The sequence below is a fragment of the Eumetopias jubatus genome, unplaced genomic scaffold (assembly GCF_037043125.1).
Source record: "Eumetopias jubatus isolate StellerSeaLion01/CBP00866 unplaced genomic scaffold, mEumJub1_p1.0 scaffold_6, whole genome shotgun sequence".
Classification (NCBI taxonomy): domain Eukaryota; kingdom Metazoa; phylum Chordata; class Mammalia; order Carnivora; family Otariidae; genus Eumetopias; species Eumetopias jubatus.
Window position 1 is genome coordinate 148,583,284 of NW_028274812.1, and position 22,276 is coordinate 148,605,559.

The window sequence follows — 22,276 nt, forward strand, 5'->3', positions numbered from 1 at the left end:
AGGGCAGGTCTACCTGCCCCAGGGTGAACACTGGAATCACCTGGAAAGCTTTTAAAGCTCCTGATGCCTCACCCATCCCCAGAGATTCTGTTTAATTGATCTGAGGTATGTCCTTGAAAACTTCCCCTGATGATTCTACTGCACAACCCAGAACAGGAACCATGGACAAGGCCCGTGGATGGCTGACAAAGAGGGTATCTGCAGACACTCGGAGGCCTTCCCCAGTTTTCCAGGCCCAGATCCAGAAAGGACCCAATGTCTAGCAGGCCTTGAGGTGGGGACAGACCCAAGAACATGAAGCAATCCAAAGGAAGAGACTAAAGAGAATGGACCAGGGAAATCCAGAAAACACAAGTGGCTGGAGCAAAAACAAACCTGCGCAGACAGTCCCGAAGGATCAGAGATGGAGAGAAAGGGAAAGCACGCACATTCCTTTGCTGTTTGCTGCTACAGCATGATCACAGACTTATGTTTGAACTTAGAGGTCTAAGATGGGTCCCACTGGCGCTGAAGTCGAGACGTCAGCAGGCCTGGGCCCCTCCTGGAATGCACTGCCTTCCTCCTGCAGCTTCTGGAGACCACCCACTCCCTGTGCTCGCAGCCCCTCCCTCCGTCCTCCAAGCCAACAGTTAGGCTAACTACTTTCCATGCTTCTCCCCGCTGCCGTCCTCTCCTTTAAGGGTGCTTGTGATTACACTGGACCCACATGCATAATCTGGAATAATCTCCCTATTTTACACTCAACTGATTAGCAACCTGAATCCCATCTGCACGCTTCATGACTCTCTGCCATGAAAAGGTTCCAGGAATTAAGACGTGGACATCTTTGGGGGACCAGTACTCGAACTACCACAACATGAAAGCCGTTTACAAAACATGGTTTTGGTCATGTTTGTCATCTTTTGCTTGGGTAGTTGTGCGTTTTATGAGCACTGGGCTGGGAGATTAGTTCCAGGCTAAGTATACATGGGTTTATCTGTGTAGGTTTATCAGGGAGTCAAGTTTGAGTGTCTCCCCAGTAAGTATGGAGTGGAGGGAAGGACAAGGGTGCCTGAGGGGTGCCTGATCTTTATTTTATTTATCTCCACGCTCCATAAAGACTTACAGCTGTTGTTCTTACTGACGATAAAACTAAGGACAGACTGTCTCTTTGCATGTTTTCTTTGGGTCTGTCCATCTGTCTCTGAGCAATACTGGCTGTCCGTCCCGGTGATGCTCAGTGGGCACAACAGTATTTGGGCGTATCTGAGACATCAGCATAGTGTGAGTGCCCCTGTCCATAAGCTTGTGCACCGTGGGGAAGGGGCACACGGGTGAACGAACATGCGTGTGTGCTCCACAGCGTTTGCGATCCCAGTTGTGGACCTCTGGATGTTTACTTATTCACAAACCCTCCGGGGCATCCAGACAGAAAGGCCTAGCATGAGAGGGGCAGAGGAACTAAGGAGAGTGGGGAGATGAAGGTGAGGGGAGAGGAAAACATTGAGAAAGCACCTGAAATAAAAGAGGCAGAGGGCGGAGTCCCAGCAAGGGCACAGATCAGATCTGGGTCTGGCTCCGCTTCTGGTTATTCGCTTGCTGTGGGAGCTTGGCAGTACCAGCTCTCTGCGAGGCTGTTTACCAAGCGATTTGAAATAGATAACCCTTGGGTACCTCCCAAAGAAGGGGAGAAAGAGAAACGTGGAAATGAAAACACACCGGGAAAAATGGAAAGAACTAGAGAGACACAGGAAGAGAGGCCGGCTCTGCGAGCCAGCCAGAGGCAGGGGTGTGGGCGCCTGCTCCCCGCCCCTTACCCCGAAGCTTCAGAGTGTTCTTAAGCCCTTAATAGGTAAGGCAGGAAGATGGAAAGGAGAGAGTCGCCTGGAATGACAGCACACACCAACACTCAGAGGCCTGCAAAGCCACAGGAACCAGGATCCCTGCTTCCGCCCCCAGCCCCCAGATGTAGGTGTGCCGGCCACCTGGAATGACTCACACCTTGGCGATGCGGGCACCCATGCCAAAAGCGAGCCTGGGCACCGGGCCCACCGGCACAGCACAGGCCCAGGGGGAGGGGAGATTCGGGCCCTAGAGGGATGACGGCAGAGGGGGGGCGCTTTCCTCCCCACGGGGTGCTGCCTTGTCCCAGGAGCGCCCCCTCCTGACCACGCCCTCGCCTCGAGGACCCAGAAGTCCTTTCCTCCCGCCCTCCTCCTCCAAACCTTCCCCGGGAAGCCGGAGAACCAGATGAGGAGTTACGCAAGGCCTGATGTTTACAAGCCGCGGGGGCCTCCTCCGCCCTATAAAGCCGGAACGCGGCGGGGAGCGCGGCCGAGACCGAGACTGGTGGAAGGGAGGGAGGCCGTCCCCGGAGGGCGTCCGAAGAGCGTCCGAAAGTTCATGCGCCGGGCGGAGAGAGGACCCTCCACTCGGCTAGCAGCAGGCGTGGTTCGCGGAGCCTGTGCTGGCAGGCGGCCGCAGGGGTCGCGGAAGGGTCGGCGCCCGAACGCGCGCTCCCCATGGAGGGGCCCGAGCTGGGCCCGGGGCTGGTGGAGCGTCTGGAACAGCTGGCGACGTGCCCGCTGTGCGGGGGCCCCTTCGAGGACCCGGTGCTGCTGGCATGCGAGCACAGCTTCTGCCGCGCGTGCCTGGCCCGCTGCTGGGGCGCCCCGCCGGCCGCCGGCGCCCAGGCAGCCCCCACCGCCTGCCCCTGCTGCGGCCAGCCGTGCCCCCGCCGCAGCCTGAGGTCCAACGTGCGGCTGGCGGTGGAGGTGCGCATCAGCCGGGAGCTGCGGGAGAAGCTGGCTGAGCCGGGGGCCCGGGCGGGGAGGCGCAGAGGGGGCCGCATCCCCACCATGGGCTGCCTGGACCCACACGGAGAGGTAAGGCGGGTCGTGCTTCGCGGATCCGCTGCCGCTGGTGGAAGGGCGAGACTAGGGGTTCCCGGGGGGCGGGGCCCTTCTGGAAGTTTAGGCAAAGAATGGCTTTGAGAAAAGCAAAGGACGAGGGGGCGGGGGGCTGACCCCAAGTCCCTGGAGTGACGCGAGAGGTGCCAGGAAGGACAAGGGAAAGGAGTTCACACTTTACCCAGGGGTCAGGGGGCTGGACGGAACGCGGGGCGTCCGGAGCCCCTTGGCAGAGCGCTGGAGCTGCGGAGGGACGCGGCTGCGCGCCGGGGAGTTGGGGACCCGGAGGGAGTACGGGAGGGCGCGGGCCGGCCGAGGCCTGCGAGGACTGCGGGGGTCAGAACCAGCCTAGGGCAGGGCGAGAACCAGCTGGAGTGCAGGGGCGGGGAAGGAGGGGCTGTCAGAGGAGGGCGCGAGGGAGGGAAAGCAGAGCCAAAGGCCCCGGGAGCGTCGAGGCACCGGTGAGCCCCGGGCTCCAGCCCGAGCCGCGCCGGGCGCTGTTTGTTATTGCTGTCCTCGGCTCCTCCCAGGGCCCCCGGCGGGGGCGGCGACGGGTGCAGGCCAGGTCCACCCGCCGCTGGGACCTCTGGCTCGCGCCCCGCATCCCATCCCGCACCCCGCCCCCCAGCGCCAGTCTTGGCCCCGACTCCTTGGCCATCAGCCAGCTCCATTCCCTTGCCCAGCCCCCCCAGGCGTCCCGGATTCCTGACGGGCTTCTTCCCAGCAGCCTAGCCGGTCTCGGGTCTTGCTTCCACACTTTGAAGTCTACACAGACCTAATTAGTCCAGGTGTGATTGGCATAATTAGGCAAATTGCCTTTCCTCTCTTCCCTTCACCACCACGCTGGCCTGCTCAGTCATCCCCAAGGGATAGTGATAGGGGCAGGGGGACCCTGGTATTTGGAGGGGGGCATCCAGGGCTCCTCCTGGTTCCCATGGTACCCTGCAGATCCGCCAGGACCTCCGGGGACACATCCAAGTCCAGCGTGACAGACACAAAGCAAAGGGCCCGAGAAACGCCACAGGTCTTTTATGGCAACAGGGGGAAGCAGCTTTGTTAGAAGGCTTTTATATACCAACTCTTAGCCCCGGGGCTCTGGGTGTTCGGTCCTGTGATGGAGGGGAGGACACCCTCAGGCAGGTACAGAAGGACAGGGGACCACTGAAAGAGACAGACTGAGGCTGGGAGAGGCAGCAGGGAAACGTAAGGGCTCTGGAAGCTAAGGGGGGCAGAAACAAGGCCTGGGCAAGGCTGGTGAAGGGGAAGGGAAGGAGGGCAGCGGATGACGATGGACAGGAAGGTCGGGCCCTGAAAGGGGACAAAGGGGTGAGCGAGATCACTCTGAGAGGTGATGGGGAGCTCACCAACGGAGACCCAGCTACTGGGCAAGGAGAAGAGGGGGAGGGCTCCTGAGTACAAAGCCCGGGGCTCACATCCATGTTTTCTTCTGCCCATCCCAGGATATAAGGAAGACTTGGAGAAGGTGAGTTCCATTTTACCGTCCCTTCCTTTCCACTACCGGCCACCACATCCATCACCTTCTCCACGGGCTCACAGCTTTGTCCCCACTCACGGACAGGTTTCCTGCTCCAGAGATGTGAGTGGGGTAGGGGTGGGGGCATCAGAGGGCAGAGGGTGTCTCCCGATTTCCTGACCCTTCTCCCCCATCTGCCCAGACTTGATGCCCCACCACCCAAGTCATCTAACTCAGACGATGCTCTCCCCGAAGATTATCCAGTGGTCAAAAACATGCTCCACAGACTGACGGGTAAGGAGGGCAGAAGGGACCCCACCGAGTGGGAGTCTGTCTCAGGCTTGCTCCCTTTTCTCTCTCAAACATGCTCAAGTCTTTTCTGACGTCTACATCAGTGTCCTGGGGCCCCTGGAACAGAGCACCACATAGTGAGTGGCTTAAACAACACAAACTGTCTCATAGTTCTGCAAGAAGTTGGTGGGATTGCTTCCTTCTAAGGCTGTTTGGGTGAATCTGCTCCCTGCCTCTCTCCTAGCATCTGGGAACCTCGGGGGTTCCGTGGCCCAAAGATGGCCTCCTCCCTGTGTCTTCACATGGTTTCCCCTGGTACTCATTTGTCTCTGGGTCCAAATTTCCTCTTTTTATAAAGACTTCAGTCATATTGGACTAGGGCCTGTCCTAATGACCTCATTTTAACTTAATTACCTCTGTAAGGACTCTACTTCCAACAAAGTTCACATTCTCAGGTACTGGGAGACTGCAACATATCTTTTTGAGGGGAACACAGTTCGACCCGTAACAATGTCTGTCCTCAGTTCCCCATATGCCAGCGTCATACTCTCACAAACAGACCCTTGGGGGTCAGCTGCTTCTGCCCCATGGCATTACCCCTCTCCAGAAGACCCACATCTCTCTGCAGCTCCTGGGGAGTTCCCTCCCCGCCCATTACCAAAGCTGCCCCCTACCTTCTTTAAACTGCCAGAGGGGTGCCTGGCTGGCTCTGTCCGCGGAGCCTGCGACTCTTGATCTCAGGGTTATGAGTTCAAGCCCCACGCTGGGTGTAGAGATGACTTAAACATAAAATCTTAAACAAACAAACAAACCAACAAAGTGCCAAAGGTGCTCCACAGTCTTGGTCACCCACCATCCCACCAGACCCAGATTGCTTCTAGCAACCCCAATCCAGAGTCTTTTCCTCAAAAGCAAACCACACGCGAATCCTTCTGGTCCCTTTGGCTCTCACCACCGTCCCTCTCCTCCTCTGCCCCAAAGCAACCAGCCAGCCCACTCCCACCTCCCCTTGGGGTCCCAGCGTCTCTCCTATATCAGTGCTTCTCTTCTGAGCAGCCTTCCCTGTCCGGCTGACCCAGCTCGATTGCCCCACCCGATGCAGCAGAGGGCAGGACCAGTCCTTACTCCTCCCTGCAAGTGGGACCGGCTAAACTCTTCTCCCGACCCCACACTCCAGGCCGGCTCTCTTTTGCCCTCTGCACTGTGTCCCCTGCCCAGGGTCAGCACGGTCCTTGTCCAAATCCAGCGGCACACAAGCGGCGCATCAGTGCAGGCCTAGTGTTGCCCAAGCCCGCCCTTTTCTACCCCTTACCCCACTCAGGCCTAGGCCGCTTTTGGAGCTGCGGCGAGGCTCCTTTGGTGCTCTCTGCTGCACGCTGTCAGGCCCCACCGCCTCTGACTCGGAAAGCCCCTCAAGCGCTCCTCTCCTGCCTTCCCCCGTGCAGCCGACCTGACCCTGGACCCTGGCACCGCGCACTGCCGCCTGCTCATCTCGGCGGACCGCCGCGGCGTCCGCCTGGCCCCCCCGGGGACTCCCGCGCCCCCCGACGGCCCCGCGCGCTTCGATCATCTCCCGGCGGTGCTGGGCGCACAGGGCTTTGGGGCCGGCCGGCACTGCTGGGAGGTGGAGACCGCCGAGGCCGCCTCCAGCCCAGACTCCTGCGGGGAGGACGAGGACTACGGCGAGAGCCGCTACGCCGTGGGTGCGGCCGGGGAGTCGGTGCGCCGCAAGGGCCGCGTGGGGCTGTGCCCCGCGGGGGCCGTGTGGGCCGTGGAGGGCCGCGGTGGCCGCCTGTGGGCCCTCACGGCTCCTGAGCCCACCCCGCTGGGCGGCGCCGGGCCCCCGCCGCGCCGCATCCGCGTGGACTTGGACTGGGAACGGGGCCGCGTGGCCTTCTACGACGGCCGCTCGCTGGACCTGCTCTTCGCCTTCCAGGCGCCGGGGCCCCTGGGGGAGCGCGTCTTCCCGCTGCTCTGCACGCGCGACGCCCGCGCCCCGCTTCGTATCGTGCCGGCCGAAGGCTGAGTCCCACCCACACCCGCCGGGAGCGAGGCACTCACGCAGGGGTGCGCACCCTTCCACTTGGCCTCAGTGTCCACGCCTGCCCCTCCCTCCCGGACGCGGCTCCACGTTCGGTTACTTCCCGCCTCATCTCTCCCCTCCCACCTTCCGCTAGTCCAGACCGGAACGCTCCACCAGGATCCTAACCCACGGCCTCCCTCCCCGCTCCTGCCTCCTCTCCTGGTCTCCAGGAAGGGCCCAGTCCATCTCCACAGCTCTGAGGCTCGGGCTTCCCTGCCCTGTCCAATCGGAGCTTCCTCTTCAAGACTGCCTGGGTCCCAGGGCCCTCTAGGCGGCTTACTGTCCTTTTGGGGAAAGGGGCAGGCAGCTCTACTCCGTGCTCATGGCCTTTCCCCCTTTGGAACCTCCTGAAGACTCCCCCTTGTAAGGAACCAGTGGTGCTCTCTCCTCGACCTGGGAATGGCACAGACACCCCAAGCTCATCCTTGTATGTAGCTTCACATCTTTCTCCGTATGTATAAATGGGCCCATATTTAACACGTTTTGTGATGCTGGGTTATTTATTTTGTGCATCTGTGGCAATAAATGAGATCTCAGTGGTGGTATGGATTTGACTCCTCTCTGCAACTGTGCATATGGCAAGAGGCCTAGAAAATGATGTCACGATCCCAGTAAGGAGTGGGGAGGGCTGCGAGGGGACATCTGGGCTGGCAGACACATCAAAGCCTAGGAAGGAATGGGTGAGAGCGCAGTACAGGGGACACACCCCCATCTCTTTGCTCCCTCTTTTCCTTCCTCCCCCAGGGACCCAGGGCCTCAGGACTATGCTGGATCTGTCTCTGAAGCCAGAAGACGGAGGAGACAGTTGGCTCTAAGTGGCCGGCCTTCAAGCTGGCTTTGTTGGAAATCCTGTCTCTTTTTTTTTTTTTTTTTTTTTATGAGAGGGTGAGGAGAGGCCATGACTATTTCCTTTTCTATTTCCCATTAACGGTGAGAAAGCAAAGACCTCTCTCCCAACTCCTCTGGAGGGCAGGAGGGGGGAAGGGCTGGGAGCCCCCTGGGAGCCCTGAGGTCCCCCACAAGGCCTCAGATCCCACAGGCAAGGACTAGGAGTTCAGATTATATAAGTACATTACTGGAAGAGCTCGAAGCCAGGATTAACAAGCATAGCTGGGGCAAGACGGCCCCAGATCCGACTGGGACCCTGGCAGTGAAAGCTGGGGCTGCTGAGAACCCAAGTTAAGTGTTTGGGACTCAAGGAGAGAATGCAAGGGGCCAGGATGCCTGGGCCCCAGGACAGGCGGTTTGGCGGTGAGAGCAAGGGGGAAAGACCAGGACCAAGACGCCTGGGTCCCTGCAGAACAGAGGACGAGTGCTGGAAGGAGAAATGAGGGCTGGGGGAACCCAGAAGTCTGGGTTCTGGAATAGCAGCAAGGCAGGATTCCAGGACCTCTGTCTACCCTCGTCTCCCTCTCCCTTCCATCAGGCGGAGGGGAGGGGGGGAGGGGACCGGAGGGGGGACCAAACCAGGGGTGTAGTCCCCAGGGAGCCACATGAATACATTCAGGGCCAGACAGACACAGGAATGGTGGGGGAGAGAGGAATTTAGTGCTGCATTGGCCCTGGAGGGGGCTGGGAGGGGTCAGGAGGCTGGGGAGGGGTGGTGGGGCTCGGTCCTGGGGTTGCACGACGCCGTCCTTTGCGGTGGCCCCGTACACAGTGTGTATGACCACAGCCCTCCTCTTCCTCCTCATCACTCTCCGTGGAGCTCTCGCCAAAGGCCCGAGGTTTCTCGTAAATACAGCAGCCTGGATTTGGAGGGAGGAGCCCGGTAAAAAAGGAGCAAAAGTTAGGGTGTACAGACAGTTCTACTCCCACCGGATCTCAGTAACAACTCCTGCCTCCACCATGGGCTCCTTCTCCCTTCCAGGATCCAGCTTCCCCACGCCCACCCCCTGGGGCTCAGGCACCCAAACCCGTCCTTTCCGCCAGGAATCCAAAGCTCCACTTCTCCCCGTTCTGATACCTGTCGCCTTCAGGCCTCGGCATATCCCCACCTTGCTCCCTCTACTTGAACCTGGTCTCCCTGAAGCCAGTGACAGGACTGCAGGCAGCTGCTGGCGGCCAACAATCACTCACATTTTGATGAGCGGCGGCCCATGTGTTCGTTGTCCACAGTGTCACTCGTCCATTCTACCTTTTTCTCTGGCTTCCGTTTCCGAAGCTTGATGGTAAGGCTCCGGTTCTCCTGGAAGGTGGAGAGGCACGGGCATACCTATCTAGTCCCCTGCGGCTGACCTTTCCCACTCCCTCCCGGGGCCCCAGTTGAATCAGTCACAGACAGGGCAGCAGAGGAGCTGAGTGCTGGGAGAGGACAGAACACAACAGGGCTTTGACCTCAAGGAGTCCCTGGGGAATCGAATGTTCTCCGTAACTGCTAGGATACAGAGAAGACACAGTTCCTAACCTAGGGAAGGTCCCAGCAAATCTTCAAAGGAAAAGATAATCCTTGCTGTTTCTCCGTCTTCCTCCCCAAATCATTCTTGGAGGTCTTAATACTTGAACATTATTTTCTCAGTTCCCAGTACCTAACCCTTGACCTCCCTTTCTTCTTCCAGACCCCTCTCTCATCCTCAAGCCCTGCGCCCCACTTCCTGTCCACCCATTCCCCAGCATCTTCAAATAATAGCAGAGATGCCAGGATGCTAGGCAATAGGTCATCTCTGCTATTATTTGAAAGGCCCTTAACCCAGGAGCTATTAAGCCCAATACACCTGCTCCCTTTGAAAGCAACTTAACCTGTTTTTGCAAAAATGCTACTCATTTCTCTCTTTTCATCTCTTCTGATTTCTCAAAATACTATCTCCACCTCCTTTGTCTTGTTCACTCATTTCCTCCACTTCCTTTTAGAGTCACCTGTTCAACAAATACTTATTGACAAGTATGCTTCTGGGCAAACTGCCCTACAGCAGGCCTCCAGCCATGCTTATTCACAGAACCCTTCATCTTCCCCCAGCACCTGCCTTGCTCCTCAATCCCCCAGGTACCATCCTTGGGTCACCGCCACCCCATCACCTGCACCCCAACTCTGACTCCCTACCCCATGTGCCCACCCCGGGCAGCAGCACGCAGCACCTGTACCCTAACTCTGCCTCCCTAACCCATGTGCCCGCCCCGGGCAGCAGCACCTGCACCCCAACTCTGCCTCCCTACCCCGTGTGCCCGCCCCGGGCACCAGCACCTGCACCCCAACTCTGCCTCCCTACCCCGTGTGCCCGCCCCGGGCAGCAGCACCTGCACCCCAACTCTGCCTCCCTACCCCGTGTGCCCGCCCCGGGCAGCAGCACCTGCACCCCAACTCTGCCTCCCTACCCCGTGTGCCCGCCCCGGGCAGCAGCACCTGCACCCCAACTCTGCCTCCCCATTCCATGCCGCCTGGTCGGCCTCCTGCACCATCTCTGCCACTGCGGAAATCCCGCACCCTTGGCGCTTCTCCCGACCCCAGGCTGTCCACCCCGCTCCTCCCAGAGCCCCAGCCCCTCCCTCCCAGCCTCTCCCGAAGACCCCGAGGAGCACCGCCCCCCCCGCCTTTCTCACGGGCTCGGTTGTCACGGTAACCGTTGTCTCAGTGACGGTCTCACTCAGCCCGGCCCCTGCCTCGGCCATGGCTAAGGCTGAGGAGAGGGAGGAGGGGAAGAAGGGGGAGGAGACACCCTTCCCTTTCTCTGTGTCTCTGGGGTCAAGACAATCGGTATCGGGCTCAGAATAGCAGCCAGGATCCTCCACCTTCTTTTTTCCCCCTCTTCCTGGGCCTCCGCTTCCCCACCCCGGGGAATAACCTGTCCAACCCCACTTCCGGCTCTCTGCTTCCGGGTGTGACGCACTCTGTAGTTCCCCTTTTCCTTTCCCGGGCACTAAAGGCGTCTAAGCGCACGCGTCGCCGGATTAGTTCCGCCATCACGTGACAGTGCGCAGGCGCCGCAAGAGGCAGCCACAGACTTGGCGGAAGAGGCGTCACTGCGGGTGTGGAGCGCGGGCAGCAGGCGCACGCGCAGCAGGCGCACGCGCACGCGCAGCGGAGACGAGGCAGGGGAGCGGTCCGGAGGGGCCGCGCGGGGCTGGGGGCGGGGCCGTGGGCGGGGCCCCGGGCCCGGGCAGACCACCCCGCGGCTGCAGCCGTAAGCAGCCCGCAGTGCCTGCGTGGGTTTCCCGGCTTCCCGTGGAAACGGAGCTCCGGCCCCAGAGGCAGGTGCACGCACCTGATCAGGACCGGGCTCTGCGGGCGCTGGGGCGGGTGCCTCATGCGCCGTCTGCTCGGACTGTCCCCAGACCCCGCCTCGGAGCCCCCACCCAGTCTGCTGGCGGGCAAGACTCTGAGATACCAACGGGCGCAGCTGTGCGTCTCGTCCGTGAAACCGAAGCCCTATACTGCCCGCTGTCGGGGGTGGCGACGGGGACGGCGGTCAGTGACCCCAGGGGCGCTCTGATAGGGGCACTGCCAGTGTCTCAGAAGCAAGGGCGGGGCGGCCGGGGGGGTCGGAGGGGCAGGCTCGGCGGAGGCCCCCCGGGAGCCGCGGTTCCCCCGGGCGGAGGCCCGCGCGCCGCTCGCGGAAGCCGGTGCTGGGGGTCAGGGGTCAGGGACGGCTGGAAGTGGGCTGGACAGACCGACGGGTCTGTTTCGGATTTCAGACCGGGGGCGACGGGCGCAGCGACGCCCGCCTGCCCTCCCCTCCACGTGGCCGAGGTGGCGGGGTGGGGGGACCAGACGGTGAGTTTGAGAGCTCTGAACCTGCAAAGGGCTAGGAACGCAAAAACACAGGCTCCCAGAGTAAATCTGAATGTTTATTGTGCCCGGACTACAGTGTTTTACCTTTTACGTTTTTGGTCAAACTGATTAAAAGCAAGATAAAACTCAGCATGTATATAGTAAAACCCATTTAAAAAAAAAAAGGTATCTCTCTGAAGTGGGATTCCTTGTAATTTTTACTTTTTTCCACCTTTCTACGTATGAATCCATTACAATGAGTATATATTACATTTATCTCAACAGCAATAAAAAAAACAATTTTCAAAAAGTCCAACTGTACTAAGCACATACTGGTGTCCCTTAGTATCAGATTTTTTGTTGTGCAAGCTCCCATGTTAAAGAGATCTGGTTAAATTATTTGTTCAATCTCCACTATCCAGATTCCTACATGTTGTTTCCCTAAACTCAGGAACCAAACAGGTTTAGTGATGGAATACTTTTAATTACTTTTTCTATTAGTCTCATTCCCGGCTCCATTTTTTGTCCTTTTTTTTTCCCTTTTTCCTTCTCATATATAATTTATATATATTTTTGTAGCTGATATACTTATTGAAAGAACAAATAAATCTCCAAATTCATTTAAATTCGTTTTGGAACACAGGTTATAAATAACATACATATGTCTGGCTCACATAGAAAAATATAACTTTGATAAGGAAACTCAACTAGAGTAGGTGTACTCTAGGGACAGTGTTAATCCCCACATGATAATTTCCTTCTATGGGAGCAAAATATTTCAACTAGGATGGACAAAGGATCTAAGAACCCAATATCCCGCACCGTCCAAAGAAGAGAAGAGGGAGAATTGTTGAGTTGCCCAGAAAAAAAATCAAGAGTCTTCCTTCTCCTGGAACCTACGGAGAAAGAAAGGACTCGTTATATTTAAGCACAGAGGTTCTAGCAATATTAGATAAGACATTCATTTGAAAAATCAAGGAGGAAGTTTTATTTATGACATTGTGGAAGACTAGCTCCCCTAAACAATCCTTCAAATTCAAGAGAACTAAAAATGCTGGATTAAAAATATATCTAATGAACCACAATGAGATACCACCTCACACCCGTCAGAATGGCTAGAATGAACAAGTCAGGAAACGACAGATGTTGGCGGGGATGTGGAGAAAAGGGAACCCTCCTACACTGTTGGTGGGAATGCAAGCTGGTGCAGCTGCTCTGGAAAACAGTATGGAGGTTCTTCAAAAACTGGGAAATAGAGCTACCCTATGACCTACCAATTGCACTACTGGGTATTTACCCCAAAGATAAAAATGTAGTGAAAAGAAGGGGCACCTGCACCCCCATGTTCATAGCAGCAGTGTCCACAATAGCCAAACTGTGGAAGGAGCCGAGATGTCCATCAACAGACGAATGGATAAAGATGTGGTCCATATATACAATGGCATAGTACTCAGCCATCAGAAAGAATGAAATCTTGCCATTTGCAATGAGGTGGATGGAGCTAGAGGGTATTATGCTAAGTGAAATAAGTCAATCAGAGAAAGACAAATACCATATGATTTCACTCATATGTGGAATATAAGAAAAAAAACAGATGAACATAGAGGAAGGGAAGGAAAAATAAAATAAGATGAAAACAGAGAGGGAGACAAACCATAAGAGACTCTCCTTTTTATTTATTCAAGAGAGAGAGGGAGAGTGAGCACAAGCGGTCGCGGAGGGACAGAGGGAGAAGCAGACTCCCCGCCAAGCAGAAAGCCCGATGCAGGACTCTATCCCAGGACCCTGAGATCATGACTTGAGCTGAACCCAGGCGCTTAACTGACTGAGCCACCCAGGCGCCCCACCATAAGAGACTCTTAACTGTAGGAGACAAACTGAGGGTTGCTGGAGGGGAGGGTGTGGGGGGATGGGGTACCCGGGTGATGGGCAGTAAGGAGGGCACGGGATTGATGAGCACTGGGTGCTACATGCAACTGATGAGTCCCTGAGCTCTACCTCTGAAACTAACAATATATGTTAACTAATTGAATTTAAATAGTAAAAATATATATAAGCATTCCAAAAATACATCTAATGAATTATAAAGTACATGCAAAAGCTATCTAGGGATACAAAGAGCCACTTGGCGTTAAAGAAAGGAAAAAAGAAAAGGGATAAACTGGACCTTGTAAAAATTAAAAACTTCTGTTCATTAAGAAGAAAAGTTAGGGGCGCCTGGGTGGCTCACTCTGTTGAGGGTCTGCCTTCGGCTCAGGTCGGGATCCTGGGGTCGTGGGATCAAGCCCCGCATCGGGCTCCCTGCTCCGCGTGGAGCCTGCTTCTCCCTCTGCCCCCCCACTTGTGCTTGCTCTCTCTCAGTAAATAAAATCTTAAAAAAAAAAAAAAAGTTAAAATTAGTATGTCAGACTGGGGGGAAAAAACGTTAGACTCTCAAAGGTATACCTAACTACAAATATTTTTAATCTGCCAGTAGGATGGCAAGAAAGTAAAGGCAGTCTTCACATTGAGTAAAACAAGGTACAGCCAGTAATCTAGACAGCTAAGTCAGAACTGAAGCCCTTGCTACCACCGGTCCCTTGTTGTTTGGACAGCCGCATACAGGAACCAGAGACAAACCCAGAACGTCTGATGGGAGACACTCTGCATAAATCTGAGGTTCCCAAAGGGCTACCCATCTGCATAAAAGTGAACAAGAAAAAAATAATCCAACTCTGCAGAAGTGGAATTTGATGGTCTCACTAGGTAGAGGGAGAAAAAAAGATCTCCCCTGAGAATTTCTAAGGCTAAGCTGGCCCTTACATGGATTTGCAGCCCAAATTCATACTACCTATGTGCTCCAAAAAACCTGAAGCCAAGAATTTATTTAAAGTGATTCCAGGGGTACCTGGGTGACTCGGTGAAGCGTCTGCCTTCCGCTCAGGTCATGATCTCAGGGTCCTGGGGTCGAGTCCCATCCCCGCTTCTCCCTCTCCCCTACTTGTGCTCTCTCGCTCTCTCTCTCAAATAAATAAAATCATAAAATAAAATAAATTAAAAGAAAACATAAAGCGATTCCAGGTTGGTGAGTGTCTTAAGGCACCTGAACAGGAAACAGAAACACTGAGAATACAGAATTCACCCCAGGACTCAAAAGAATTCCCATAGTTCAAATTCTAAAAAAAATGTGCGTTTATAGTGAAAAACCAAAAAACAAATAGAAAAAGCACCATGAGAAGCACCTGCCTGGCTCAGTGGGAAGAGCATGCAACCCTTGATCTCGGGGTCATGAGTTCAAGCCCCACATTCAATGTAGAGATTACATACATACATACATACATAAACTAAACAAATAACTACGAAATAAGTAAACAGAAAAAAAAGTACCATGAGTCAGTCAGCAGAAACAACAAACAGCAGCATCAGACCCACAACTATGGGTATCGGAATTACCAGACACAGAATATAAATACTCATGTTTAATATACTTAAATGTAATACATATTTTAAGAATAAAAGGAGGAGGGCGCCTGGGTGGCTCAGTCCGTTAAGCATCTGACTCTTGATCTCAGCTCAGGTCTTGTTCTCAGGGTCCTGAGTTTGAGCCCCACATCGGGCTCCATGTGGAGCTTACTTAAAAAAAAAGAATAAAAAGACGAGAATTTATTTGAGATTTTATTTATTTGACAAGAGAACGAGTGGGGAGAGGGACAGAGGCAGAGGGAGAAGCAGACTCCCCGCTGCGCAGGGAGCCCGATGCAGGGCTCGATCCCAGGACCCCTGATCATGACCTGAGCCGAAGGCAGACGCTGCACCGACTGAGCCCCCCCAGGCGCCCCCAAGCCATTTGGAGCTCCCGGGTTCTTGAAGTGATGCGAGACTGATTCTCACAAAAGGAAGACTACCTTGAACCAGTGGGAGATTCCAACACAACATGCTGACTACTAAGCAGTACTTGCCTTCCGTATGTTTTCATTGCCTTTTAAATCTCTTAAAAAGCTTAGTTCACTAGCTATAAAAAGATTAAGAAAAGTGTTAACTTTCAAAAATAAAAAGACCACAAACCTCCCTGTTAATTGTAGAGAGAGATGGGAGCAAAGGAAGTAACTGTTTCTTGCTTCTCCCTCTCCCACTCCCCCGCTTGTGTTCCCTCTCTCGCTGTGTCTCTCTCTGTCAAATAAATAAATAAAATCTTCAAAAAAAAAAAAAAAAAAAAAAGGAATGAACTGTTTCTTCAGTACAAGGAGGAAATCAGTGGAGATGTTCCGTGAGCCAGCAGGCCGGGGAAGGGCATGGGGGCAGGGCAGGGCGCGCACCTGCAGCTGGTACAGGTGTAGAAGACCGTCTGCCCCTCGTCGGCTGAGCGCATCTGTCTGGTGTGGTAGGCCATTCCCTCGTGACCGCATCGAGAGCAGCGCCTGTCAACCTGGCCGGCAGCGGGGGCGGATCAGGGAGGCCCCGTCCTGCCCCTGGCTGCCCACGGGAACCACATGCCACCCCCCTCCGCTGCCCTCCGGACCTCAGCAACCACCCCTGCGTGTCCTCACCGCCCTGCCGAGGGGGCCAGGCCCGGAGGTCATCAACTCACCACGGGTCCCTGGAACTCGGGCCCTTCCTCCACCGACACGGGCACGGCTGTCCCCGGTTTGCGGAACACGATGCAGGTGTTCACGGCCTTCCCCTCGAAGTCTGCGCGGGCGGGAAGTACGGTGGTGAGCTCCCGCACCGCTCTCCCCGCGGCGCCGCCTCCGGCGTCAGGGCCCCCCGCCGACCCCCAGGCCGCTCACCTTGCACGGGGACGCGGAAGCCGCAGCGAACACAGGTGACCGTGTCCTGCGCCCCGGGCAGCGGCAGGATGGAGCCGCAATCCGGACAGAAGTCCAGGTCCGACTGGAACCTGGAGCCGGAGCGCGCGCGGTCCATGACGCACGGGGTGCGGAGCGACGGGGAGCAGCGCCTCCGCGGACCCGACCGAGCGGCCGCCCAGCCCGCGCAGTGCCCGCGTCCCGACCCGCACACCGCGTGCGGTCCTCCAGAGCAGGCAAGAGCGCCGGCCCTACGCGGGCCGGGCTAGAGCGCCCGCCGCGCCGGCTCGTCATTGGCCGTGACGTCATAATCCGTCGCCCCGCGCTGCGGAGCGTCCGAAGGGGAGAGCCGCGCCTCTGGAGGCGGGCGGGGGGTCGGGCCGCTCCCGCGAGCCGCGCCGGGAGGACGGCGGGTGAGCGCGGGGCCCCTGCGGTAGGAGTCCCGCCCTGGGGCGTCCATGTTCCCGCACCGCCCACGGGGGGCGCTGGCCCTGGGAATCGGCGGGCCTTCCCGAGTCCCGGGCCCTTGGCGCCCGCGAGCTCCAGCCCTCGCCGTCCCGGGGCGGGTTCCGTCTGCGGCGGCGCGCGGCGCGGGCGAAGGCGGAGGACGAGCCGGGCGGGCGGCGCTGCGGCGGAGGGGGCTCAGGGGTTGGCAGGCGCGCAGGGAGAGGCCGGCACGCCCGACGCCCCGCAGACGAGGGGGGCCAGCCGCCGCGGAGGGCCCCCAGAGCCGCGGGCGGCTGCCCCAGGTTGGCTCCGGCCGGCGCTTGCTGACCCCCCGCCGCTGGTCCCGCGGCTCCGGCGCAGCCAGCCGTGAATTCTCGCCGTCGTTCCTGACGCGGACACGTGACGCTTCCCTAAAACAAGACGTGAAACATGAGGGCGAGGACCTCTGGGGAGCCGTGCCCTTTCCGTTCGCCCGGAACCTGCAACCCGGAGGAGGAACTTGTCCTGGAGGGACAGCGGCCGCAGGAGTTCGCCAGGTCCGTCCCGCCCGCCCCCCGAGCCGGGCAGGGAGCTGTGCCAGGGGAGGTCCCGGAGCGGTCACTGCCCCCTGCCCTGAGAGAGCGGCCGTGGTCTCCCGGGGAGCGCCTCCGCTCTGCCTTTCCCTGCAGTGATGCAAAGACGGCAGTGACGGGGTGAAACTCCGAGCAAACTGCCGAGAAAGACAGACCCCGTCATGTCCCTTTACCGGGTGTCGTTGCATCTGTCTTAAGACGGGAGGTCTGTGGCTGAGCCCACAACGTAGGCAGTTTTTATTCTGGCTGTCTCCTTTGAAAACGGAAATTGAAAGTAGCTTTTTCCGCCTCGCTTTCCCTTTTCAGGCGGACAAGCATTCAGTGAGGATCCCCCGTGCATTGAACCCTGCCCTAACGTGCCGGGCTATGAGGCATGGCCCTTCCTCCACACAGCCTCACAGTGTGTTCAACTAGTACTTATGCAAAGTTGCAAACTGCTATATGACCTTAGGGAGTCCAAATGATGAGAGGGCAATGAAGGTACATGGGTAGGACCCAGTGTGAGGGCCCAGGACAGCCGTGTAAAACAAACGTGTCTGTACCTCAAGGAAGACTGGCAGACGTTTCAGCAAAAAGATACAGAGTTACGAGTATACCAGAGAAAGATGCTCAAATATCATGTGGGAAGGGTAGTCAACAAGTCGTTAACTTTGAGAACTTGGGATCACGTACTCTAATGTTAAGTACTCTGCTAGGTTCTGTGTACTGAGAAATAAAAGTAAGATGGTTGTATTTTTTAAATATCAAAATAGGTATATACGTAGGCAAATAGGAATGTGCCTAAGAAGTCCGTGAGATCCAATATTCGGTATCAGATTCATTCTAATAATATATTTGTAGTTGTAAATTATAAGTTACCACCCTTTTAGAGTCTAAATTTCAGCAAGAAGATGTTAAAAATGATAGAGGAATATAGGTATCACAGTGTAAACCCTGAATGATTTTCCAATGAGTTAAAAAAAAAAAGTGAAGTGTTCAGAAGAAGGCAAAAATCACTGTTACATAGAGTCCAGGGCTTGACCTGTGGAGGAGAGACCAGGTGCCATTTCCTGAGAACTTACCGCATGTCAAGCATTGTGTCAGGCTCTTTAATCTAATGCACGTTTGTTCTTTATAACCCTGAGAAGCAGACTGTGTCTTCTATGTCCATTTTATAGATGACAAAGCTGACCGAGTTTGTTACTTGCCCAGAGTCGCACACCTCAGAAGCCGTGCAATTAGGATTCAGACATAGCCTTGTCAGGCTTCAAAGCCCATGCTCTTTGCCATAAACAGTACAAAAGGCCAGAGATGAAATGCCAGGCATCCCCAGTGGCTTCAACATGACCTCACAGTAAACTCAGATTAGACCAGGGATGACACATAAAAAGTTGGCAGTCTTCACTTGTGTTGCCATCAGCCTGACCCATAAAAAAAGGGTAACCACAAATTCCCACCCCAAGGGTTGAACAGGGAATGGTCTCATAATGGATTTAGGTTGAAGGATGAGCAGCAGGTATAAGGCAGGAAAGCAGAGGGGCGGGCGATCACATAACAGAATTTCAGAACCGAAGGTTGGAAGGCAGAGATGCTGTATGTGCTGATAGAGGCGGAGAGGGCCCGGACCAAGAAGCTGCAGAGAGAGGGACTGAGACCACTGGAGTCTGGAAGTCTCTCGGAGGACAGAGGAGGCTGGGAGACTGAGCAGTCTGACAGAGCCGTGCGTGCCCAGCACTCCCCCAAGGAGCCTGCGTCTTCCCTCTCCCAGGCCCAGATTCCAGATTCAGAATGGTTCCCATTGAGTCCACGGGAGATGTGCGCGCTTAGTTTCTATGAAATGATTAGATGCTGTTGTTAAATTCCCTGGAGGAAGTAGTCCTGCCTCACAGCAGGATCTCCCTTTCTGAGGGAACATGCCCTTGGCCTTGACCAAAACAGTTGGTTTCTCTGGTTCCGTATATAAGCAGATAGGTTCTGACACCTCCCACATTCTAATCTACCTCTGCTTTTTTTTTTATCTTCCAGTTTGGCCTGGGCTAAGACGTCTACAGACCCTAGGATTGCTGTAGGTCAGCAGTCCCCCCTGGAGAAAAAAATCTTGGTAAATAATCTTCACGTGGTATGGTTTGGAACTACTATAGGAGAAGGAGCCTTAGGGTTAAAATCCTGCACAGGTGGCCCCTCCCCGGAGTGTGTCTACACTGGCAAATGTGTCTAGCCATATCCATACTTGCAAAACAGAGCTTTATGTTCAAAATGCCCAATACTATATTTTTTAAAAACTAGTTATTGATTTTGGTGGTGGGTAATTCAATTCTGAGAGCTCACAGTTTCACCTAGGAGTGATGGGAGTAAAAATCTTGACTGTTAAACACCAAAGTAAAACAAGAGACCGAATATCCTCTTAGTGTCAGTAATGAGGGGAAGCTCCTGTTTAAGTGTGTTTTCTTGACGGTCACATTATAAAATTCTCTACCTCACTTTGCCAGAATCTCGGTGGCGTGCATACAACAGCGGCGAGACAGCTGATAACTCAAAAATATCAGGAGGAGCATGAAACACTGTGTAGGGAGCAAGCTCTTTCTCTTGACTCTTGGCTTGCCAGAGCAGAGTCTTATTATAATAGAAGAATAATGGACATGATGAAAGAACAAGAGACAGGCTATGAAATCAAGAAGAGACCGGGGGGGAAAACGACCCACAAGCTAGAGAGACAAAAGCAGTATTACTTGGTTCCCGGGAGAGAGGTGAAACACATAGAAAGGCACATTCAGAGGGCAGGTCAGCTCAGAGAGTTGAAGACCAAAACGTGTAGGCAGTTACCACAGCCCCCTAGTGAAACAACATTCCCAAAAATTGCGCCAGGAGAGCACAGCGTCCTGAGCGTACAAACAAGAAGGCAGGTAAGCGAGAGGGAACAGATGCAAATTAAAGGTCACCAGGATCGCATGCTTCGGGGGAGAGAACTCCTGGAGCAAAGGCTCCGGGAGAGAGTCTTGAGAAAAAGCCAGAGCCAGCCGCCAACACGGGACAGGCGCGGGAGAGCAAAGAGCGAGATAAAAGAGCTTGAAAGCGTTACTGCGTATCCCCTTTACCAGCCACGCGGTAGAAGCCGGATTAAAGTGAGTATCCTTGTGGAAAAGAATAGAGAAGAAGTGAATGCTATTATAAAACCACATCAAAGAAAATTCTTAACCATGCCACCCTTTCTGAGAAGCCAAATAGGAAAAATAAAAGACGAGTAAAGTTTCAATGCTTTTATAATAAAATCACTTGTTGTAAGCGAACTCTTGTTTTTCGTGCTCTTCCTCATCTGTGCCCAGAGTTCCGTGAATATTGTGTCTGTATCAGGTACAGGGGTATCAGATGGTTCTGGGCGTGAACCTGGCGCAGTGGTCTTAGATACCTGGTGTTTGCGCACGTGGCGAATCCTCTCTCGTGTCGGTGTTGTCAGCTGGGCGGTGGTTGGACAACGATGGTGAGTAAGGAATTGTGATCCACTGCTCCTCTGTCCCTGCTCCCAGCCTCCCAGCCATCTTGAGGAGGTTGCTGAGGCTCAGTATGTGGTCTTTGAGTTCACTACCGACCAGGCCCTACACGTCTGGCTTGCACCCTGCACTTTTGTTTGTGTGAGGAACTTTAAGAGCCTCCTGTGTGCCAGGTATCGTGAGTGACAGGTCCTGCCCTTGACTAGGCCACAAGTAATGGTGCAGACCACTCCACACGCAGAGCGTGGTCAGGGCTAGGATGGAGGCCTGCACCAGTGCGGTGCCCAGGAGGGACACCAAGCCCAGCCCAGCTGAGCAAGGAGGGCAGCCACAGGATTCACAGCCCACGTAAGCAACATCTTCCTGACTCACCCTCTCTCAAGCAGATGTCCCCCAGCCCTCACTGATAACTCAGAAGACAAATTGAGTGAGAATTTCAATCAAGCAGAATGAAATTTACAGATTGCATTTTCAGTTCATTTTCTTTCCAGATAGTGAAACGTTGGGAAGGTAGTGGGTGAGTAGAGAATCAGAGAAGTAGAGGCTGGACACCCTAAGGGGCACCCTCTGTAAGTCGCGTGGTCCTGACGCCCACCCCCTGGACCAGCAGTTCACTCATGACCCCAATACCACAACATCAGCAGTGTGCAGCGGGACGTTCCTTAGTGATGGGGCTCTTCTGTGTTTGCCACCTGCCCGCTCTGCCTCCCCAGCTCCCTGATTTGCCTCCCGCAGACTGTGGTCTCTGGCCTTCCATCTCCGTGTCCCAGTGGTAGAGCCTCAACCCTGCACGGTTGTATCACCCAAGGGCAAGGGGCAGGAGACGTAGAAACCCAAATCAGTAGGGCAAGGATAAGCTCTTTGAGTTGAGTGGGACATACGTAAGTGTAGGGGCCCCTGGCTGGCTCTGTCACTGGAGCCTGCGACTCTTCATCTCAGGGTCCTGAGTTCGAGCCCCACATTGGGTGTCGAGATGACTTAACTGTAAGTGATTGGTTTTTTTTGTTGTTGTTTGTTTTTTTGTGTGAGTAAAGCGATAGAAGTTTATTAAGTGAGATACAGAAAAAGTGCTCAGGAGGGTCCCGAGAGGGTTGCTCTTCTAAGTGATTGTTTACCATGAGGATTTTCAGTGCTGCACACATTGGTGAGGTCAGCTGCCCCCTTTCTCCTCCAAAGCTAGCAGAAAAACAACTGGTGATTGCAAGGCAGTTTCCCACCTCATATGGCCAAGAACAAAAGTCTGGAAAGAAGGCTCAGCTTGGCCAAACCCGATTCTGTCACCTCCACCTCACAAACAGTTCACCTTCATGTCCTGGACTGTGTGAGCAACACCGTAATTACCCCAAGCACCCTTAAATCCTGAGTCACACTTGATGCTTTTCTTTTGTCTTGTATTCTTTTTTTTTTCTTTAAGATTTTATTTATGTGTTTGAAAGAGAGAGAGAGCGCACACAAGCCGGGGGAGAGAGATGTAAGCAACATCTTCACCCACCCAGCAGGCAGAGGGAGAGGCAGACTCCACACTCCCAGGACCCCCAGACCCCGGACCACGACCTGAGCCGAAG

At 55.1% G+C, this 22,276-nt stretch overlaps 4 protein-coding genes across 7 annotated transcripts; 2 read left to right on the top strand and 2 right to left on the bottom strand.

Moving 5' to 3' along the window:
* The first annotated feature begins 2,301 nt into the window (after positions 1–2,301).
* RNF39 (ring finger protein 39) lies at positions 2,302–7,283 on the top strand. The gene is made up of 4 exons (XM_028091736.2): positions 2,302–2,864; positions 4,349–4,371; positions 4,565–4,656; positions 6,099–7,283. Exons 1-4 carry the CDS (start codon positions 2,502–2,504, stop codon positions 6,677–6,679), a joined length of 1,059 nt encoding a protein of 352 aa, XP_027947537.2. The 5' UTR covers positions 2,302–2,501; the 3' UTR covers positions 6,680–7,283.
* PPP1R11 (protein phosphatase 1 regulatory inhibitor subunit 11) lies at positions 7,218–10,604 on the bottom strand. 4 transcript variants are annotated; one of them, XM_088024212.1, is made up of 3 exons: positions 10,516–10,604; positions 8,816–8,924; positions 7,218–8,484 (listed from the first exon to the last, which is right to left on the bottom strand). In XM_088024212.1, exons 2-3 carry the CDS (start codon positions 8,835–8,837, stop codon positions 8,282–8,284), a joined length of 225 nt encoding a protein of 74 aa, XP_087880338.1. In that variant the 5' UTR covers positions 8,838–8,924; positions 10,516–10,604; the 3' UTR covers positions 7,218–8,281. The 4 variants fall into 4 exon arrangements, with proteins under 4 accessions (XP_087880338.1, XP_087880340.1, XP_027947538.1 ...); XM_088024214.1 differs by having other exon boundaries at positions 10,463–10,553; XM_028091737.2 differs by lacking the exon at positions 10,516–10,604 and adding an exon at positions 10,274–10,509.
* Positions 10,605–11,497: 893 nt separating this feature from the next.
* POLR1H (RNA polymerase I subunit H) lies at positions 11,498–16,603 on the bottom strand. The gene is made up of 4 exons (XM_028091761.2): positions 16,208–16,603; positions 16,009–16,109; positions 15,737–15,846; positions 11,498–12,337 (listed from the first exon to the last, which is right to left on the bottom strand). Exons 1-4 carry the CDS (start codon positions 16,341–16,343, stop codon positions 12,313–12,315), a joined length of 372 nt encoding a protein of 123 aa, XP_027947562.1. The 5' UTR covers positions 16,344–16,603; the 3' UTR covers positions 11,498–12,312.
* On the top strand, positions 16,556–20,510 carry LOC114199766 (putative uncharacterized protein ZNRD1-AS1). The gene is made up of 3 exons (XM_028091759.2): positions 16,556–17,208; positions 19,249–19,324; positions 19,713–20,510. Exons 1-3 carry the CDS (start codon positions 17,102–17,104, stop codon positions 20,466–20,468), a joined length of 939 nt encoding a protein of 312 aa, XP_027947560.1. The 5' UTR covers positions 16,556–17,101; the 3' UTR covers positions 20,469–20,510.
* Positions 20,511–22,276: the final 1,766 nt, after the last annotated feature.

What these genes read in the sequence shown, in the direction of transcription:
- RNF39 (XM_028091736.2), top strand. Translation starts at nt 2,502, where the DNA reads ATGGAGGGGCCCGAGCTGGGCCCGGGGCTGGTGGAGCGTCTGGAACAG. An exon ending in GCCTGGACCCACACGGAGAG is followed by an intron (nt 2,865 to 4,348) that starts GTAAGGCGGGTC and finishes TGCCCATCCCAG; the next exon opens with GATATAAGGAAGACTTGGAG. An exon ending in ATAAGGAAGACTTGGAGAAG is followed by an intron (nt 4,372 to 4,564) that starts GTGAGTTCCATT and finishes CCATCTGCCCAG; the next exon opens with ACTTGATGCCCCACCACCCA.
- PPP1R11 (XM_028091737.2), bottom strand. Translation starts at nt 10,342, where the DNA reads ATGGCCGAGGCAGGGGCCGGGCTGAGTGAGACCGTCACTGAGACAACG. An exon ending in TTACCGTGACAACCGAGCCC is followed by an intron (nt 8,925 to 10,273) that starts GTGAGAAAGGCG and finishes TCCACCTTCCAG; the next exon opens with GAGAACCGGAGCCTTACCAT. An exon ending in GGGCCGCCGCTCATCAAAAT is followed by an intron (nt 8,485 to 8,815) that starts GTGAGTGATTGT and finishes CTCCAAATCCAG; the next exon opens with GCTGCTGTATTTACGAGAAA.
- POLR1H (XM_028091761.2), bottom strand. Translation starts at nt 16,343, where the DNA reads ATGGACCGCGCGCGCTCCGGCTCCAGGTTCCAGTCGGACCTGGACTTC. An exon ending in CTTCCGCGTCCCCGTGCAAG is followed by an intron (nt 16,110 to 16,207) that starts GTGAGCGGCCTG and finishes CCGCCCGCGCAG; the next exon opens with ACTTCGAGGGGAAGGCCGTG. An exon ending in CCGAGTTCCAGGGACCCGTG is followed by an intron (nt 15,847 to 16,008) that starts GTGAGTTGATGA and finishes GCTGCCGGCCAG; the next exon opens with GTTGACAGGCGCTGCTCTCG.
- LOC114199766 (XM_028091759.2), top strand. Translation starts at nt 17,102, where the DNA reads ATGAGGGCGAGGACCTCTGGGGAGCCGTGCCCTTTCCGTTCGCCCGGA. An exon ending in CGGCCGCAGGAGTTCGCCAG is followed by an intron (nt 17,209 to 19,248) that starts GTCCGTCCCGCC and finishes TTTATCTTCCAG; the next exon opens with TTTGGCCTGGGCTAAGACGT. An exon ending in CCCTGGAGAAAAAAATCTTG is followed by an intron (nt 19,325 to 19,712) that starts GTAAATAATCTT and finishes TCACTTTGCCAG; the next exon opens with AATCTCGGTGGCGTGCATAC.